We start from the raw sequence: 20,605 nt of genomic DNA on the forward strand, positions 1-20,605 counted from the left end.
GTGCATGGGGAGAGTTGTGAAGGTGAGTGTGCATGCACAGAGACGAAGAGGAAGTACACAGGGCAGATGGACTTAACGGAGGTGGCTTGGGCTCTGCTGGCCCCGCCGTCTGGAGCCCTCTGAGCTGCCCGGGGTAGGAGACTGGCAGCAGCCACCACCAGAATAATATTCATCATCAAGCACCTGTTGTTTCCTGGGCTTCCCAGCCTCCCAGGCACAATGTGAGCCCCTCACGTGTACGCTATAGTCTAGTCTTCACATTACCCTGGGGTATATATATAGTACTGTCACCAGTTTACAGATGGGGAACCTGAGGCTCAGAGTGAGTAGCTCACCAAGCTGGCAGGTCTTGGAAGATGAAGAGCTGGACCTTGAGCCTGGCAAGGCTGGGATGTGAGGGATGCTCTTTTTTGTTTTTTTTTTTTTTTTTTGAGATGGAGTCTTGCTCTCTCTCCCAAGCTGGAGTGCAATGGCACAATCTCGGCTCACTGCAACCTCTGCCTCCTGGGTTCAAGCGATTCTCCTATCTCAGCCCCGCTGAGTAGCTGGGATTACAGGCACCTGCCACCATGCCCGGCTAATTTTGGTATTTTTAGTAGAGATGAGGTTTCACCACTTTGGGCCAGGCTGGTCTTGAATTCCTGACCTCAGGGTGAGCTGCCCACCTCGGCCTCCCAAGGTGCTGGGTTTACAGGCATGAGCCACCACACCTGGCCGAGAGATGCTCTCTTGGGCTGTACAGCGTACGACCTTCACAAGTGTACATGGGGAACCCATCCTGGCAGGCTCCAGAGCCTAGTTCTGGCTGTCACACAGCCACACTCTGAAGGTCTGTCCCATCTACCTTTCTGCCAAGTGATAGCTGGTCGGGGAGCCCCCGAGGTCTCACATGCCAGCACCACTGACATGCCGTCAATCACCGTGCTGTCCAGGGGGCCTCTGGTGATGTTAGGGGCGATGCCTGCAAACAGAGAATTGGGGCCTTTTAGCCACACCCTGGGATTGGCCCCCCAAGTCAGAGGTCCAGGGGCCTCCAAGCCCACCGAGGGCCAGGCCCTCATCCTCTGCCTCCCATGGTCAGGGGCCTCCACTAGGAAGGATGTGGGCATCTTGATGGGGCCCCAGTGTTGGGAGGAAGCCCAGAGGGGCCATGAGGACTCCCCTATGTCACCTGCCCTGTGGAAGGACCCAGGTGACACCAGTCCCTACCCTGCTTGGATTCTCAGGCCTGCATTTGGGGGAAACTGAAGACCCCAGAAGGCAGTTCACATCCTCCCTGACAAGGTTATTGGGGTTCACAAGCCAAAAGTGAAAGGAAGGCTCTGGCTTCTTAAAAGAAAAACAGCCACAGTCAAGAGGGGGACTTGGCCACTTTCTAAGTGGCCCTGCCCCAGGACCTCCATTTGGCTGTGGCCACTGTTTAGGGTTGGAGCAGCCTCCTGGTTCTGCGCTCCCCTTGCTTCATCCCAGCACTCAAGGAAGGAGCTCGCCAGACACAGGAACAGAGCTAAGTTCACCTGTACTTGGAAGTCAGAAGCAAGACAGCAGCCCCTTGGTAGCCACCTTTGGGGCACACCCAAAAGCTCTCTGCCCCACAGCTGCCCTGTCTGGGGCCTCTGTGGGTCTGGGTGATGAACACTATGGAGCTCAAAGAGACCCCTGAACATCCCCGTGTTTCCTGAGGAGCCCACCAGTACTTTGCACTTACACAGACCTTTGAGCTTACGGGCCACTCACAGTATCATCTGCTTTTTTTTGAGACAGGGTCTCACTCTGTCACACAGGCTGGAGTGCAGTGGTGACATCTTGGCTCACTGCAACCTCTGCCTCCTAGACTTGAGTGGTCCTCCCACTTCAGCATCCCAAGTAGCTGAGAGTACAGGTGTATGCCACCGTGCCTGGCTAATTTTTTGCATTTTTGGTAGACGAGGTTTCGCTGTGTTCCTCAGGCTGGTCTCAAACTCCTGGGCTCAAGTGATCCACCCCGCTTGACCTCCCAAAGTCCTGGGATTACAGGTGTGAGCCACTGCACCCGGCCCACAGTATCACCTTTGACTGCTAAAACAGCTCCGGGAAGTGGCCAGGGCAACTATGACAACCCGACAGAGACTCCAAGGGCAGAAAGGGATTTGCAAGCAGGAGAACTAAGAGAAAAGCACCAGTTTTCTTCTTTGGAAACATGAGCAGGTCCTCTGGAATGGGGTCACTTCAGCTCTGCCTGGGAACCCAGGGGCAGTTGAAATGCCAGAGCTGGTACCCATGGTTGGTTTCATAGCTCCTTTTCTCAAAAAGCCGTGAACCCAACCTGGGCCCCAGGACACTGGAGAGAACTTCTAGGGACTGGAGATTTCCTCCAGGGCTCTGGACTCGGGGCTGCAGAGGCAGCAGGGGTAACTGGCTGTGCCCCAGGCTGCTGGGCAGCAGGCAGCCTTGGGGATCCTCTCTGCATCACGGAGCATGCTGTGCTCAAGAGCCCCCTGAGAAGACCTTGGAGGAAAGCCGTGTACTGGGAAGAGGGGCTCACGGGCAGGACAAGGGAAGGCCCGACTTACTGGTGACAGCCAGGTAGGTGGAAGTTTGCACCTCGCCGGCTGCATTGCGGGCGAAGCACTGGAACATGCCGGTGTCATCGGGCACCAGGCCGCTGATCTGCAGGCCCCCGTCGCTGCGCTGCCGGAAGCGGGCCAGCTTCTCCACCTCCACCACGGCCGCATCTTTGTACCAGGTGATGGAGGGCGGCGGCACACCTGTGGGCAAGACGTGGACCCACTCTCAACCTGCCTCCTGCCTCCTCTCCGCCTAGGAGGGGTGCTTGGGCGGAGGCCAGGCCTGGAAATCTGCGAGGGGGTCCCTGGTGAATCTTGGTGTCTAGAACCTTCTCAGAGGTGCCACTTTGGGTCTAGGGAGAGGAGGAAGATGCTCTTAGAGTGACAATTCTCAAAGTCTTTGGGATAGAGTAAAGATCCTGGGATCAGTTTAGCATGGAAACGCTGGATTGGACAAACTAATTTATTTATTTTATTTTTTATTTCTATCTGTGTAGAGATGGGGTCTTGCTAGGTTGCCTAGGTTGGTCTAGAACTCTTGGTTTCAAGCATTCCTCCCACCTCAGCCTCCCAAAGTGCTGGAATGACAGGTGTGAGCTGCTGCACCTGGCCCAATTTCTTATTTTTTATTGCAATACTTAGCAGACACACGTGTGCTCTGGGAACCTCCAAGTGGGGATACTTTCCCAAACGCATGGCGCCCTGTGTTGAAGAACATGTAGAGGGTCCAGTGTTCCCTGGGGGGCACCTGGAAGCCCCCCATACCGGCTTTGCACATGGAGGTGAAAGGAGGCTCCTCTCCCCACTCTCAGCCTGGCACGTTTTCAGAAGTTTCCCCAGCCAGGCTGGGCGCCGTGGCTCATGCCTGTAATCCCAGCACTTTGGGAGGCTGAGGCGGGTGGATCACCTGAGCTCAGGAGTTCGAGACCAACCTGACCAACATGGTGAAACCCTGTCTCTATTAAAAATACAAAAATTAGCCTGGTGTGCTGGTGCATGCCTGTAATCCCAGCTACTCAGGAGGCTGCCTCCTTGTACCTGGGAGGCAGAGGTTGCAGTGAGCCAAGATCGTGCCACTCCATTCCAGCCTGGGCGACAGAGCGAGACTCCATCTCAAAAAAGAAAACAAAAAGACTTCCCCCAGAAGAGCTGGCCACACCCTGTCCCAAGGAGCACCCCACGGCCCTGTCTCCACTAAGCTTATTTGCCTTCCCTTCCCGGCACCCTCCAATCCTGACAGCCTGTGATGCTGCATTTCATCCAATCCACCATGCGCTCTCTTTCCCACGTCACGTCTCCGCGATCAGGAGGTGTCTTATAATCGACAGCATGTCATAATTTAATTGGCTGCCTTTTTTCTTTCTTAGTAGTCCATAAAATAATGGGGCATCTTACAACCCATGGCATTTTAGATGAGATTAAATAAGGTATCTTTATTTGTTTATCGGCTTGCCCATCTCCCTCCCGAGAATGTTATGTTCTACAGGAGCAGGGATCTGGCTGTTTGGTTTATTCTGTATCTCCCCACTCCTGAGGACACTATCGGCACATGGTAAGTCCTCAAAATATATTTGCTGCCTGAATGGATGGATCTTTGCCTTCCCCTTGTGGAGTCTCAGAAGGGAAGTCATTACTCATCCCCTCCAGTGCAATCCTCGCTCCTGCAGAGCCACATTTTGCCCCTTTGCTCAGCGTGTCCCACTGTGCACGCTCTTCTCTCTTTATCATCCCGGATTTCACCCTGGCTGCGGGCTCTTTTGGTGGAACTGAATCAGAAGGAAGGATGATGAGGAAGGGGAAAGTAGAAATTCTCCAGGAACTCTTTCAAGGGGGGTTAAATAGGAATAGCAGAGGGAGCTGGCAGAGGAGATGGAGCAAAATGGCCCAGGAAACAGGCCAAGTTTATAAGACACATCTCAGGTGAGATGCGCCCGGGTGCTGCTAGTTCTGGCATTACGGTAATTTGTCATTGTCTACAGCTCTCAAATTATGGGCAATTTGGGTCTGTCACCTGTCCTGAAATTACGGTAAGTTGGGTTCATTTGTAACCCTCAAGTTATGGTACTGTAAAGGTTGATTTCCAGCCTGAGATTATGGTAATTTGGCCTGTTTGTTTCCTGGGGTGCCTGCTCAGCCAGCCAGACAGACGCTCTGCTTAGTGACATGGTCTGGAGAAGAAGCTGGAATTTAGAAATGTCCATGACAAGGACGAGAGAGGCTGAAGATCTGGGGTCTTTGTCCCCCTCCATCGGTGCCACCTCATTACCTTTGGCCCGACAGGGGATGTCCACCACTTTCTCCATCTCTGCAGTGATGTGTCTTTCTGGCTCCTTGACAAACTGAGGCGGTTCTGTAGGAGGAAGGACCAGGGGAGGGGATCAGAGCCATGCTTCCTTTGATCCAGCCACTGTGGAGGTCACCCTTAAGGAGGCCCCTCCCCGTGCTGCCCCTACTCCTCAGGGGAGCCCTAGCAGCCCCGCCCTGTCTCACCCAGCACCGAGAGGTAGGCGCCCCGGACCACAGAGGGGACGCTGCTGCTGCGCAGGACAGCCTCGCACTCGTAGTAGCCAGCGTCGCTGCCAGTGGGGTTGGGGATGGTGAGCCGGCGGTTGTGGTCACTGATGCCGCCTGACAGCAACATCCCGTCCTTCTTCCAAATTATATGCAGCTTGATCAGGGGCCTGCAGAGGGCAAGGGAAGGCCAGTGTTCAGCCATGAGGACTCCCGGAGGCCTGAGAGGCAGGGCAGGGGGTGGTAAGGAGTGTGGGCTTGGGAGCCCGGGCTGCCTGGGTTTGCCACCTTCCTGCCACTTTGTAGATGCAAGATCTTGGGCAAATTCCTACTGGGCTCTGGGTCTCAGTTTCCTCTTCTGTAAAGTGGGCGCATCTGTGCCTACTCAGGGGGTTGTAGCCAAGGTGAATGCATTAGTGCCAGTGAAGTGCTTGGAACAGGGCCTGCTGATGGACTTGGAACTCAGAGCTTGGTGGCTCAGGCAAAGCAGGAAAGCAGCCTGGCCTGCAGCTCTTTCTTCTGGTCTTCCCTGTGTGCTGTGCCCCACCCAACCACAGATCAGTGACATGGAGGAGATGAGGATGAGAGCAAGTGACAGACAGCAACATGAAACACCCAGAGTTTGAAAAGGGGAAATAAGGGCAGACAAGACAGACAGACAGACAGACAGAGAAACCCACCCTCCAACTGCAAGAGAAGAGCAAGGGTGTGATTCTGGCCTGGCTTTCCACCATCACCAGCCCCTGCACCCCCTGCACCCCCAAGACTTGGTCTGTCCAGGCAACTCCTGTTTAGCGCCTGGTGGGTCACTGAGGATGGATCTTCCAAAGTAGGGCCCTGCTAGTGCCACGGGGGTATTCAGAGGCGCACCGTGGAAAAGGAGTTCTGTGGCCGCATACGTCTGGGAAACAGTGACTTGAGTGACAGTAGCCCGAGTGATGCTGGGCAGGTTCTTCATTGAGGGTCTTCTCAGGGCTTTCACTGCGCAGTTGCACCCTGGCAGCCTTGCCCATGTCCTGGGGTTTGGATATGTTTCCCCTCCAAGTCTCATGGGGAAATGTGATCCACAATGCTTGGTGTCACGCACTTGGTGATGGAGTGAGTTCTTACTCTATTAGTTCATGTGAGAGCTGGTTGTTTAAAGGAGCCTAGCTCCTCCTCCCCTCTCTCTTGTTCCCTCTCTTGCCATAAGACACGGTGGCTCCCCTTTCTCCTTCCGCCGTGACTGGAAGCTTCCTGAGGCCTCCCAGAAGCAGATGCCTGTGCCATGCTTCTTGTACAGCCTGCAGAGCCATGAGTCAAATAAACCTCTTTTCTTTGTAAATTACTGTGTCTCAGGTATTCCTTTATAGCACAGCAAACAGGCTAATACACCATGCTTGTGAGAAACTTGGGACTGGAGGAGGATACTTTTAGAAATGCTGCCAAAAATAATAACAACAACGAAAAAGGCTGGACATGGTGGCTCGCATCTGTAATTCCAGCACTTTGAGAGGCTGAGGCAGGAGGATCACTTGAGCCTGGGAGTTTGAGAACAGCCTGGGCAACATAGTGAGACCCTGTCTTAAAAAAAAATGCTGCTACAGGACACACTGTCCCTCTCCAGGAAGCTTCAGGTCAAGGGGACCTCGGGGGGATCATCTGTGTAACCCCCCCACCCATCTCATTGGTTTAACTTCATAGTGCACTTAGGAAGGGTCAGGTCAGGCTGGGTTAGTGCGCTGCCTATGCGCATTCCGCTGGGGTTGATGCTTAGATCATTCCCATTTTACAGATGTGGAGACGGAGGCCCAGAGCACAGCAGTGAATACAGGCCTGGGGGGAGGGGGCAGTGCATTTCAACTCAGCTATCATCCAGCTCGGTGACGTTGGGCAGTCCGCTTGCCCTCTTTGGGCTCTTAAGTGGTGACACCTATGCCATACGGTTGTTTTGGGAGAAAGGAGGTCTTGTGGGAAGGTGCTTAGCATGGCGCAGAGCATGGAAGGCACTTAGCTGCACATCATGAGGCTCAGGGGTTACATAATTGTTTCCTGTGTGGGTGAGGTGAGGGCCGCCCATGGCTGGGAAGGGCCCCGGTGGTTCCTAACCCCCAATCTGCCCTCCTACAAAGCCCGTACTCTTTTTTTTTTTTTTCTTGAGACGGAGTTTCGCTCTTGTTGCCTAGGCTGGAGTGCAATGGTGCAATCTCGGCTCACTGCAACCTCTGCCTCCTGGGTTCAAGTGATTCTCCTACCTCAGCCTCCTGAGTAGCTGGGATTACAGGCATGTGCCACCATACCCGGCCAATTTGGTATTTTTAGTAGAGACAGGGTTTCTCCATGTTGGTCAGGCTGGTCTTGAACTCCCAACCTCAGGTGATCCTCCCGCTTTGGCCTCCCAAAGTGCTGGGATTACAGGTATGAGCCATCGCGCCCAAAGCCGTACTCTTAACCACCATGTGAACTGTTTCCCATGCACACTTCCCTCCTGCACATCCCTGCATGCAAGCGGGCTCTGCTTTGAGAGGCCACCTGCTCCCTCTGGGCTCCTCCAAGGGTTAGAAGTGAGTCCACCCTCCCTCCGGTCCCGTATGTCCCAGGCTGCCGTCCCCTTCCCTGTAACTTCCATCCAGGGACTGGTTTTCTCTTCTTGGGCTGCAGAGAACGAGCCGACGCTGGTTGCACACAGCAACCCTCTGACAACAGCCAGCGGGTCTCCCTGCATCCCTCCTCCTCCGTCCTGGATCCTCAGGTGATGTGGCTTCTGGCTGCTCTCCCTGGAGCCCGAAGTTTGGGAGCAGCAGCTGGAGTTAAGAGGCGCAGGAGTGAGGGAAGAGGCACTACCCACCTGGCATTGGCCACACACTCCAAGGTAACCTCCGAGGTCCCGGCCACCACGCTGGTGTTTTTAGGTGGGATGATGATGGTGGGTGCGATGGGGTCTGCAGGCCCCCCTACATCTGGGGAGAGACCAGATGTTAGCTGGGGGCAGAGGTTGGAAATCCTAACCCTGCCTGGCCTCATTAGAGGCTGACACCCTGGGAGGCCTTTGTCCTCACCGAGCGGAGGAGGTGGCCATGGGGGCAGCCCCAGAGCAGACCTCCAGACACTGACCCCAGGGACTACCTGATCCCTCCTCTTCCTCTGTTGATGAGCCACCACACCAGGGTCCAAGGAGAGACTTTGCTGACCTTGACAGCCTTCCCCCCCGCTCCTGTAAAGCAGCCACACCCCCTCTCCCCACCACCACCCTGTCCTATTCCATTCCCTTCAAATCCTTCCCTCCGCCTGGGTTGACCTTGTTGGTTTAGTTCTGCATTGTCCACTTCCTCCACCAGAATGCAAACTCTCTGTACTAGGTCAAACAGAGTCACCCGCCCCCTCTCCCCACACACCTCCCGCCGATTCATGCCCACCCAGCACCTGTAAATGTGACCTTATTTGGATATAGGATCATTACAGGTATAATTAGTTAAGGTGAGGGCATATTGGATCAGAGTGGACTCAAGATCCAATATGACTGGCGTCCTTGTAAGAAGAGGGAAATTGAGACACAGATGCACAGGCCAGAAGCCTCTGTGAAGACAGAGGCAGAGTTGAGGGATGTGGCCACAAGCCAAGGAATGCCAAGCATTGCTGGCCACCGCTGGAAGCCAGGAAGAGGCAAGAAATGAGACTCCCCTAGAATCTTTGGAGAAGTATAGCCCTGCCGACACCTTGATTTTCAGACTTCAGGCCTCCAGAACTGTGAGAGGCTCAATTTCTGTTGTGAGCTGCTCAGCTGGTAGTACTTTGTTGTGCAGGCCGTAAGAGACTAAAATTCTCCATCACCAGGAACCTCATGGGTCTTTCCTGTGGACTGAGCTGTGTCCCCCACACATTCATATGTAAAGCCTTAACCCCCAATGTTATGGCATTTGGAGGGGTCCCTTGGGAGGTGATTAGGCTTAGATGAGGCCACGAGGGCCGGGCCTCATGAGGGCCAATGAGGGTCCCAAGGAAAAAGAAAAATATTCTCTTGACATATTGTCAACTTTTGCTTAGAAAAGCATCTAATACTTTAATTCTCCCATTGAATGAAATTAAAGAGTTAAGGATGAAACTCTTAGAAAGCAGGTTTCCAGGTACTTGTTAGGTGTGAATATTTCCATATTTCAGATTCATGTCCTTGTAAGAGGAGAAAGAGGCCAGAGCTGGCTCTCTTTCCGCCATGGGAGGACACCGCTGGAAGGCAGACATCTGCAAGCTGAGAAGAGAAGCCGACCGTGCTGGCTTCCCAGTCTGGGACTTCCAGCCTCCAGGATGGTGGGAGCCAGAACGTCTGCTTTGTAAGCCTCCAGCTGCAGTGCTTTGTTACAGCACCATGAGCTGACTCATGCAGTCTTTTTTTTTTTTTTTTGAAACGGAGTCTAGCTCTGTTGCCCAGGCTGGAGTGCAGTGGTGCAATCTTGGCTCCCCACAACCTCTGCCTCCCAGGTTCAAGCCATTCTCCTGCCTCAGCCTCCCAAGTAGCTGGGACTATATGCGCCACCACCACGCCCGGCTAATTTTTGTATCTTTATTAGAGACAGGGTTACACTATGTTGGCCAGGCTGGTCTCGAACACCTGACCTCAGGTGATCCAGCTGCCTCAGCCTCCCAAAGTGTTGGGACTACAGGCGTGAGCCACCACGCCAGGTCATGCGGTCTTGACAACCACCACTCCTCCAGCAGGAAGAAGCATGCCTGGCACACAGTAAGTGCTCAAATACGTGTGTGAAGTGAACAAATGAATGGAACTCGAGTTACCATCGTCCACTTCCCAGGGTCGATGATTGAAATGAAAAAGAACTTCCCATAAGTGGGTTTTATTGGAAAAAAAACACAAAAAAAGAGAAACACTCCAAACTCTTCTAATAGAGGTGGTAGCATTTTCTTTTTTTTCATTTTGAGTATTTTTAAAAGTAGAAGGCTGGGTGTGGTGGCTCACGCCTGTAATCCCAGCACTTTGGGAGGCCGAGGCGGGCGGATCACGAAGTCAGAAGATCGAGATCATACTGGCTAACAAGGTGAAACCCTGTCTCTACTAAAAAATAGACAAAAATTAGCCAGGCGTGGTGGTGGGCACCTGTAGTCACAGCTACTCGGGAGGCTGAGGCAGGAGAATGGCGTGAACCTGGGAAGTGGAGCTTGTAGTGAGCTGAGATCGCGCCACTGTACTCCAGCCTGGGTGACAGAGTGAGACTCCATCTCCAAAAAACAAAACAGAAAACAAACAAGCAAAAAACACATAATAAAAACAAAACAAAAAAAGTAGAGGCCAAGTTTTTATCTTGGTGGGTCAGTGTAGGCCCGATATTGGCAGAAACTCCAATATTCTGTGTATGCCTGATCCATGGCTCCTGAAAATACAGCCTCTGAGGACTTTTTCTCCACAACAAATCTATCCAGTTGGCCCCTTTCCAGAAGGTTCTGGAGGTAGTAGGCCACAATGACACACCAGGCCCCGGTGTGACAGTCACAGGCCATTCTTTATGGGGTCGGGGGAGGGTGCCCAGTGGCTCCACTGCCACTCTGGGCCACCTTGTCAGCCCTGGGCAGGTTTTCCTTCCTTGACTCCAGGCCTTGCTAGAAAAGGCCCAGGAAGAATGGGAATAAAATGTAAAAAATAAAGTAAAATGAAGGGGGAAAGAAAGGAAGCATATAAAGCAAAATAATTGCAACAATATAAAAGCCTCATGTAGGTGCCATAAAGAGCGATCGGATTGAAAGCTGCTGATATAGCTGAATCCATAAAAGTGTGCTCTAAGTTGTTTATTACATGCGGGGGCGCGCAGGTACCATGGTTCAGATTAATGGGGCACAAGTAGGAGACAGACAGTTAGAGCCCAAGCCAGAGCGCTGCGCGGCACAGCCAAGTAAACAGGGAGCCCTCGAGGAAGGCGAGTTCTGAGTTTAAAAATATGAGGGCTGCCCCAGGGCTCGGAGCTGGCTCGTTGGCTCTGGAAGGAATGGAGGAGAGATGGCCACGTGCTCAGGCCCAGGTGGCAGCCTGCAGGGCTCGACGGGGGCTGAGGTGGCCAGTGATGCTGGCACAGGGAGAAAGGGTCCCAGGAGTGAGGAAGGCCTGGGCTCAAAGCCTAGCTCTGCCCCTGGGTGTCCTGGTGACTTCATCCTACTGAGTTTCAGACTTCTCAGGGGCGAAATGGGATGAAAGTCACTACCTCTCAAGGTTGTGTGAATTCAGGCCCCAGCTCAACAATTCTTTCCTGGGTGAATGCTTGACACGTGCCAGGCTGTGTTGCAGGCACCGGAGATTCCCCACCAAGTGAGATGGCCAGGGTCTGTCCTCATGGAGGGCAAGGTCCCAGAGGAAGTCTAATCAACGCTCATGGGGTTAATGAATGAAAGAGCATGTGATGGTTGCCAGGAAGGGGGCAGCTGGGCTGGTCTGGGGTGAGTGCAGAGTGCCTGGCACACAGTAGGTGCTCAATAAATGACAGCCTCCCCTCCTGGAGATTTGCCTGCCTGTGCAGGGAAGACCTCTCCCCACCAGCCCTAGTCCAAGCGATAGACTCAGAGGCTATGGAGACGTGGGAGTCACAGGTTCGGGGACGCACGTTAAGCCCTGCAGGGTGCTGGGCAAGGCTTCGGGCATTTCATGGGGTGGCTTCCTGGGAGACAGGGGGAGTTGAGTGGGTCTGAGAGAAGCAGATTTACTGTAAATGAAGGTCATCCCAGCACAAGTGGGTTATTGGGGTAAATGGGGCCCCAAAAGTCAAACCATGAAAATCACAGGCGAGCCCAAGCAAAGAGGAGGGGTGTCTTCCCGGTGAGCTCCTGCCATAGAGCGGGCCCTGGGGTGGGAGGAAGTGTTGGGGGCTCCCCACATGGGAGGCCACGCTGGATCTCACTGCCCCAGACGCTTTGCGTAACAGCCACAAGGGACATCTAACGTGATCCATTCTCCCCGAATCACCTAATGGAATCCTCCCATTTTTGCCATAGGCACCAATTTACAGATGGGGAAACTGAGGCTCTGAGACCATGTGACCCACCTGGGCCACCTTTTTTTTTTTTTTTTTGAGACCGAGTTTCGCTCTTGTTGCCCAGGCTAGAGTATAATGGCACGATCTTGGCTCCCCGCAACCTCTGCTTCCCGGGTTCAAGCGACTCTCCTGCCTCAGCCTCCTGAGTAGCTAAGATTATAGGCACGTGCCACTATGCCCGGCTAATTTTTTTGTATTTTTAGTAGAGACGGGGTTTCTCCATGTTGGTCAGGCTGGTCTTGAACTCCTGACCTCAGGTGATCCACCTGCCTTGGCCTCCCAAAGTGTTGGGATTACAGGCATGAGTCACTGCGCCTGGCCCTGGACCACCTCATTTAATCCGCCCAACTTTGCCATAGGCACCACTTTACAGATGGGAAAACTGAGGCTCAGGGACCATGGGACTCGCCTGGGCCACAGGTTGGTGAGCGGTGGGGCAGGGGTATGAGCTTCTCCCCTCTCCTGGACAGGCTTCTGGGATGCCTGTTCTCCAGCTGCCCAGGAACCAGGGTATCCAGGCCCTGTGACCTGAGCAACCCAATGTGGGGGCCACAAGCCACACGTGCCTATGAGCTCCTGCAATGTGGATGGTGCCCCTTTGACCTAATGTGATTTAATTTAAACTAATTTACATTTAATTAAGAACGGATCCCCAATTCAGTTATTAGAACACTTTTAAGCATGTGTGGAACAACTTAGGCATACGACTCTACTTTTCAGCTATAAATTTTGTGAAATCTAAATACAGATCACGTATTTCGGATGAAAATTTCACATCCAGATTGAGATGTGATATAAGCGTAAAATACACAAGGATTTCAAAGACTTAGTATGCAAAAAACCAATGGAAGATATCCCATTAATATTCTTTACATTGATTGTATGTTAAAAAGATAACATCTTGTTATGTTGGGTTAAATAAAATAGAGTAATAAAATGAATGTCAACGATTTCTTTTTACTTGGTAAAAAACGGGGCTACTGGAAAATTTAAAATTTCGCATGTGGTTCACATTCTATTTCCTTTCGGCAGTGTAGCACTGATCCCCGGGTATCCACCCAAGCATGAGGTTTTCAGGAGCTGTGACAGTCTGGATGAGGTCACCAGGGTTATCCTGAGCAGGGGGCAACTTCTGGGGTCACCGGACTTGCGCTTTCCTTCTCTGGTTCTGAAGAGCATAGGGTCCCTATAAAGAGGTTCAGAAAGGGAGTCCAGAAGGGATGGAGGAAGCGGCGCAGAGGGGAGAGCAGAGGGAGGGGTGAGACCCAGGAGAGAAATGAAGGGAGCTGGCGCTGGTGGTGGGCGAAGCGGCAATTGCTCCTCACAAATTGGTTGGCAGGCAGGCAGGCTGGGGATTTGTGTCACGGAGAGGAAGAGGGTTTTCAAGTGCAGTCACTTGTGGGAAGAGAAATTAGCTAAAAATCAGCTGATTCTGCTCTGAATTCAGGATAAATCAGCGTGTGACGGCAGGAGGCCAAGAGGCAGTGGGGTGGGAGGAGCAGGCGACTGGGCAGGGCTTGGGTGGGTACAGGGGGTAAGAGAGGGGCCCTGCCTATCTCCCTGGGGCCAGCTGGAGGGTCGGGTGGTTTGGGATGGAGCAGAGAGCGAATAACCCCAAAGTGAGCCAGGAAGAGTAGCCTAGTTTAACACCTGTGAGGAGGAGCTGGGTACCGGAGGAAGGGAACAAAGAGGAAGGCCCTGACTCTGTCTCAGGGTAAAATGAGTCACCCAGGAGGATGCCTGGCTTTGACCTGGACCACGAACCACTCCGGTGTCTTTGACATTGTTTCTTACCAAATGATGGGATTCCATGAGACTCCAGGGAATCTGATCACTAGAAAATGCGTGGGGAGAAGCATCTCTCTTTGATGACTAAATTCCCTTCTCCTATAGAAACAGCAGCCCCAGGGTTTGGGCTGGGACCCAGGCTGCTGGGACTTGACTGAGACCCTGGCTTGATGTTAGAGGTTACACCCTCAACCCTGATGGTCAGTCTCCAGATATACTTGCGACCCTGATGGGTCAGTCTCCAGAATGAAACTCTCCTCCCCACATTCAGATTTCCTTCTAGGCAGACTGGATGCTGAGTAGGGGAAGGAGATCCCTGAGATAATGGGAAGTGGTTCCTGCTGAAGTTTGAAAGGCCCTGGAATGGGGATGGCAAGGCCTGGAAATGTCCTGGGCCCTCTGGACACTGACAGCAGAGGCTAGGATCAGAATAAGAGCACAGAAAGGCCCCAGGCTGGTCCGTACCCTCATCTTGCCACTGGTGGGCAAGTACCATCATGACCAAGGATGATAAAAGAGGCTTGCTTTGAGAGCAGGAGTTGTACAGATGTGGAGGGAGTTGAACATCTGCCTCCTCCAGCTTGTGTGATGGCTCAGCTGCTGCTGCTGCAGGAAGCTCTGGCCTTGCCCCACATACTCTGGGATTTGGGCCTGGGTTGCTCCTGGGCTGTCCTTCTCTGTCTTGGGAACAGAGTATAGAGGGAAGGGCTAGTCCAGTAGGGAGAACTAGGCCAGAAAGAACATCCCAGCATCTTGTCCCTCCCAAGAAAACTGGCTTCAGTCTTGGCTGGACAAGCGTTTCTTTGCCAAAGCACACCGAGGGAGTCATGCTTTTATGTGTGTCTCACTGTGTGGTGAGTTCTAGAGAGGGCTTTGTCCCTTTCGCCCAGGGAGCTGGAGGTGTCTGACGCTGGAGGTGTTTTAGGTGGGTGCCTGGGCAGAGGGCCTGTGTTCCCATCAGCAGGGACCACCTGGCTCCTAATATAGACAGCACTTTTTATGTGACAGCCAACTAGAGGCAGTTAGTATATTTCTGTAAAAACAAGCTTCAACCCTGCAATCACCCGCATGCCCTCCTGGTCGCATCTGAGTCCCGATAGTGGTTGCAACTCACACACGCACACACTCTTCCTCTGCCCCACTCCTCCCTGGGTCCCTGGTAGCCCTGCTAACAGTCGAGCTAAGCATCCTCTCTACCGATGCAGGATCTCAGGCATGTCATGGGAACGGGCTCCAGCATTCAGCTGCTCCCTTTCTGCCCGGGCACCCCTGGCTCTGCTGTGTCTCCTCCTCCTTGGGAAGGCTCCCCTGGCTGTCCCCCAGCTTCCCTGGCCCCCTCCTCTGCCACTCCATCTTCTCAATGATCCCCTGGAGCACCATTGCCAAGATTTAATGACCCACTGCGCGATCGGTCCCGGCCCTGCGCGTACTTACTCTCCACGGCGAGCGTGATGGGCTGGCTGGTCTTGTTATCCCCATTCTTGTCGTTAACAGCCTGCACGTAGTAGCGACCTGCGTCAGGGGCCACCGTTGACAGGATGACAAGGGTGTTCTCCAGCGTGATGGCTCTGGGAAGAGGAAAAAGATTCCTCTGACAGGGGCCTGAGGGGCTCCGAACCTCCAGGGAGTGGGAGCGGAAACCCAAAGGGGGCAGCCTGACTGTACCTCCCAGTCCCCAGCCTCCCAGAGCCCCTCCTGCCACCCCTCTCCCCAGCCTCTTACCGCCTACATCCCACCACGTTTAGTTTGCAGAGAATTCTAAACACGGTGCTGACGCTGTCAACCAGACCCAGACACAGCACGTTCATGTCCAGACACCGAGACCACCCAAAGGAAGCTTCCCTGGCCCCTACCGCAAGCTTGGGCGAGGGGCTTCCAGGTATCCCCTTGGAATTTTGCCCTTTCCCAGGTCACAGCCTCCACGGCTGTGTGTGGTTACTTCTGCATCATGAGTGTCCAGACACTGAAGAAATATTCTCAGCATGGATTAGTGAATGTCGATGAATGAATAAGTAAATGACAAATGAATGCTAATGAATTTAGAAATGCAGGGCCATTCCAGAATCCAAGCCTTAACCCTAATCCTAAATCTGTTCAGGACTGATGTACTCAAAGGCTACAGGTCGCCTGGTAACATCAACTTCTGGAAGTCCTGTCTCCCTCCAGTTCCCTTTCTGGGTATCAGTTTCTACCTCATTTTGTTTGTTTGTTTGTTTTGAGACAGAGTCTCGATCTGTTGCTGAGGCTAGAGTGCAGTGGTATGATCTCACTGCAGCCTCTGCCTCCCGGGTTCAAGCGATTCTCCTGCTTCAGCCTCCCGAGTAGCTAGGACTACAGGTGCATGCCACTACCCCTGGCTAATTTTTTGTATTTTTAGTAGAGACAGGGTTTTACCATGTTAGCCAGGATGGTCTCAATCTCCTGACCTTGTGATCTGCCCGCCTCGGACTCCCAAAGTGCTAGGATTACAGGCGTGAGCCACTGTGCCCAGTCTTTTTTTTTTTTTTTTTTTTTTTTTTTGAGACAGAGCTTTGCTCTTATCACCCAGGCTGGAGTGCAATGGTACGATCTTGGCTCACTGCAACCTCTGCCTCCATGGTTCAAGTGATCCTCCTGCCTCAGCCTCCTGAGTAGCTGGGATTACAAGTGCATGCCACCACACCCGACTAATTCTTGTATTTTTAGTAGGGACAGGGTTTTGCCATGTTGGCCAGGCTGGTCTCAAACTCCTGACCTCAGGTGATCTGCCCACCTTGGCCTCTCAAAGTATTGGGATGACAGGTGTGAGCCATTGTACCTGACTGGAGTTTCTACCTCTTTGAAGCTCATAACCAAGAGTGGGACTAGGTGGGCTGGTTAGGAGGGAAAAGGAGGCTGCTGTGCTTTGGGGTGCAGCAATGGGCTGTTTACCTCAGCCATTTTCCCTTGCTGGGATCCCATCATGCAGCCCCTTCTCAGGCCAGGTCTTCAGGCAGGGAAAAGGGGCTTGTCTGAGCAGGAAGCTGGAGACTTCATGGAATGTGGGTGCATGGAGCCAGGAGCGCCACCCACACCAGCTCTGCTTCCCTCCACCCATTCTCCCAATGACAAACAAAGCCATTAGTTTGTCAAGTATATCTCTGGATTTTAATGTGATGGGCCTGAGACAGCTGTTAAACATCCTTAATGTTAGTTTAACAAGGACAAATCCAGTTGAATTCTTTTCAAATTTTCCCATTAGGTGAATGTTACAGAGTTTTAAACAGGCTTTCAAATAAATATCCCCACTAATGCTTCTCCAGCCCAGCTCTCTCCCAGCCTGGCTGTGCTGGTTTTCAACCCCCTCTCTCCTGGTTCTGGTGCTTCACATGCGGAGAATCACACCCTTGGCGCAGCTCAGGGAAGCAGGAAGCCAAGCCCTCCTTCCCCCAATTCCTGGGTACCCTTCCCTTATGATGCCCCTCTTTTTTTTTTTTTTTTTTTTTTTTTCTGGAGAGCTCTTGGCCGGACGCAGTGGCTCACTCCTATAATTCCAGCATTTTGGGAGGCTAAAGCAGGTGGATCACCTGAAGTCGGGGGTTCGAGACCATCCTGACCAACATCGAGAAACACCATCTCTACTAAACATACAAAAATAGCCGGGTGTGGTGGTGCAGGCCTGTAATCCCAGCTACTCGGGAGGCTGAGGCAGGAAAATCACTTGAACCTGGGAGGCGGAGGTTGCAGTAAGCCGAGATTGCACCACTGCACTCCAGCCTGGGCAACAAGAGCAAAACTCCATCTCAAAACAAAACAGATAAACAAACAAAAAACAAAAACAAAAAGGAGGAGAGTTCTTTTAACCTCCAGCTAATGAGGCAATAGGAGGTGGGGCCAGAGCCAGGCAAAAATATTTCAAAAGCTTAAAATAAGACAGGGATAGTGGTCATTTTCCCACCTGGGAGTTTCCCGCCGGGACTTGTCGTTAGGTGCAGCATGTGAGGGTGGTTGAGAGTTGGAGGAAGGGCGCTCCCCGTGCAGGGCTCTGGCTGGGGCCGGGGTAAGCTCTAGAATGGAGCTGTGGCCCTAGCCTCTAAAGGGCATGGTCTCGAGGCCCAGCAAGGAGGGCAGCTTCCTCCTTCTTGGGCCTCAGTTTCCTCCTCTGTGCAAGGGTGGAAGCAGGTATTCTGTAGGATTTCTTCCAGCCCAGAGGTTGAGGGATTCTGATTCCTGTTACTGCTTCTGTTCTTTCCTCATTAGGCCCAACATAGCCCTGCAGTCCACCACCTGTCCCTTCCCACCCCGCAGACTGGCACACGGCCAGCTTCAGGGCTTAGAGGATTCCAAGTACCACACGCTGGGACCAGCAGGCCCAGCTCCCCCAACCACGCCACATCCATGACTACCATAGAAGCAGCTTCAAGGAAGCCTCTAGTGGCCACACTGGGCACAGCTTGGCCCACATTCCAGTTCACCCACCTGTCTTAGGACCCTTTTGGTCTCTAAGAAGGCTCCCACCTCCGAATTCATCTCTTTCTTGATCAGGAAGTCTCCTTCGGCTGCATTTTGTCTATATCACGATCAAGCTTTCTGGGTCAGTGGTTCTCAACCAGGGTTGACTTTGCCCTCCAGGGATGACAATGTCTGGACAACTTTTGGTTGCCAACTCTGGGAGTGCCACTAACAACTAGGGGTCAAGGCCGGGGATGTTGTTAAGCATGCGTCCTGTGGTGCACGAGAAGGCCCACACAGGGAAGAGTGATTGGGTCCCAGATGTCAAGAGCGCCATGCCTGACAGTCTGTCCTAGGTAGAGTGCATATTAAGATGGCAGACATGGCTGCTGCTCACCTCAGTCTCAGGCTTCCCTTCTGTCATGGACTACAGTGGCTGGGAAGCCAGAGACAGGCTTTGCATCTCTGCGTGCATCCAGGTGTGGCAGTGAGGTTGAACTAGTGGGATATGGAGGAAGGGATGTGCACCGCTGCTGAGCTTGCACCATGAGCACCCCCTGTGTGATCCTCATGTCCGCACCCTTTCTCTCTGGCAGAGCAGGACAACTAGGAAGGCTGTGTGCTGATGATGGCAAAACTCCTGTCAGCAGGGCTCCTGAAAGACTGTGTGGAAGACACCATGCCTCTCATCATGGTAGGACTTTAAATGGGGCTGGGCACAGTGGGATTACTATCTGTAATCCCAGCACTTTGGGAGGCGGAGACAGGTGGATCGTCTGAGGTCAGGAGTTCAAGACCAGCCTGATCAATATGGTAAAACCCTGTATCTACTAAAAATACAAAATTAGCCGGGTGTGGTGGTGCATGCCTGTAATCCCAGCTACTGGAGGCTGAGGCAGGAGAATCGCTTGAACCCAGGAGGCAGAGGTTGCAGTGAGCTGAGATCGCACCATTGCACTCCAGCCTGGGCATCAAGAGCGAAACTCCATCTCAAAACAAAAACATGAACAAAAACAACAACAATACATGGGCAAGAAATCAACTTCTATGGTGTGAAGTCACTGAGATTTTGGGCTCTGCTTTAACTAGTGCCCGGAGGGAAGCACCCTGGACTGGGACCCCCAGGGCCTGAGTTGAAGACTTTTTTTTTTTTTTTCTTTTTTGAGACGGAGTCTCGCTCTGTCACCCAGGCTGGAGTGCAGTGGCGTGATCTCGGCTCACTGCAAGCTCCACTTCCCAGGTTCACGCCATTCTCCTGCCTCAGCTTCCCGAGTAGTTGGGACTACAGGCGCCCACCACCATGCCCGGCTAATTTTTGTATTTTTAGTAGAGACGGGGTTTCACTGTGTCAGCCAGGATGGTCTTGATCTTCTGACCTCATGATCCGCCCGCCTTGACCTCCCAAAGTGCTGGGATTACAGGCTTGAGCCACCGCGCCCGGCCACTGAGCTCAAGTCTTAAACACAGAGTGGAGCAGGAGGCAGAGGAACCTTTGACTTGCTCCCTCTGAGACCCCCAGAAGGCAGTGAAGGAAGATCCCTGGGCTTGTGGCTCTCTCCAGAATGTCCATCTCATGGATAGACATTCCTGGGATGATGCTGTATTGTACTGTACTGGGTGCTCTCCCTGGCACCCAGGAGGGCTTCCAACTGCAGCACTGCACCCCAGAGGCAACCCAGACAGAAAGAAGCTGCAGGAAGAATTCTTGGGGGACACAGACTGCAGAACTCAACTCTTGGGCAGGGGCTGGATTCTATTTTTCAGCCACATCCCCTGGTTTCAATGTACTAGGCTTTTGCTATGGCTCTGATTGGCCCAGCCCTGCCCTCCCTTCCACTCACTGCTCCTATTAATTCAGGCCCTTTTTCTCAGCTCCCTGTGGCCCCCATTGATAATTTAATTATGAATGAAATAAATTATCCTAGAATGTGTCCAAAGCCCCCAGCATGCATCTTTATGAGGAATCGTGTCTCCTTTTCAACAATGAGCACCAGGGCATGGGCGAGGTGATGCTAATCCTTGCTCCTGCCCCACCAGTGAGAGCAGCTCTCTGTAGATAGCAGCACCTTCTGTATCCTGCACACCCCTCCGGCAGATAGCACTCATTAGATATGTATCTCTGACACACAGACACCAGGGAATTTGCTGCCAGGGACCCTTTCTGCTCACTTATGAATATTAATTTGCTGTAATTGCCAGGATAAAACCACCACAGTGTTCTATCATGTAGTTGGTAGGAACACTGCAGTGGCGTGCAGGGGCTGGGGGGTGTGTGTGACCAGGGAGGCGTGCATGTGTGTGTAGGCCAGGGTGTTCCATCCTGGTGCCACAGGGTTGTGGGAA

At 52.8% G+C, this 20,605-nt stretch overlaps 1 protein-coding gene across 2 annotated transcripts in view; it reads right to left on the bottom strand.

The window, feature by feature from the left end:
• Window positions 1-20,605, bottom strand: part of SDK2 (sidekick cell adhesion molecule 2) — a 314,672-nt gene that overhangs the window by 101,525 nt on the left and 192,542 nt on the right. For both annotated transcript variants that reach the window (XM_015120233.3, XM_015120232.3), the window contains exons 5-10: window positions 15,287-15,420; window positions 7,885-7,996; window positions 5,037-5,227; window positions 4,813-4,896; window positions 2,553-2,747; window positions 845-961 (exon numbers count right to left, since the gene is read on the bottom strand). In XM_015120233.3, the coding sequence (XP_014975719.3) occupies window positions 845-961; window positions 2,553-2,747; window positions 4,813-4,896; window positions 5,037-5,227; window positions 7,885-7,996; window positions 15,287-15,420 (833 nt within the window). The remainder of the gene's footprint in view (window positions 1-844; window positions 962-2,552; window positions 2,748-4,812; window positions 4,897-5,036; window positions 5,228-7,884; window positions 7,997-15,286; window positions 15,421-20,605) is intronic.

The sequence above is a fragment of the Macaca mulatta genome, chromosome 16, assembly GCF_049350105.2.
Source record: "Macaca mulatta isolate MMU2019108-1 chromosome 16, T2T-MMU8v2.0, whole genome shotgun sequence".
NCBI lineage: Eukaryota > Metazoa > Chordata > Mammalia > Primates > Cercopithecidae > Macaca > Macaca mulatta.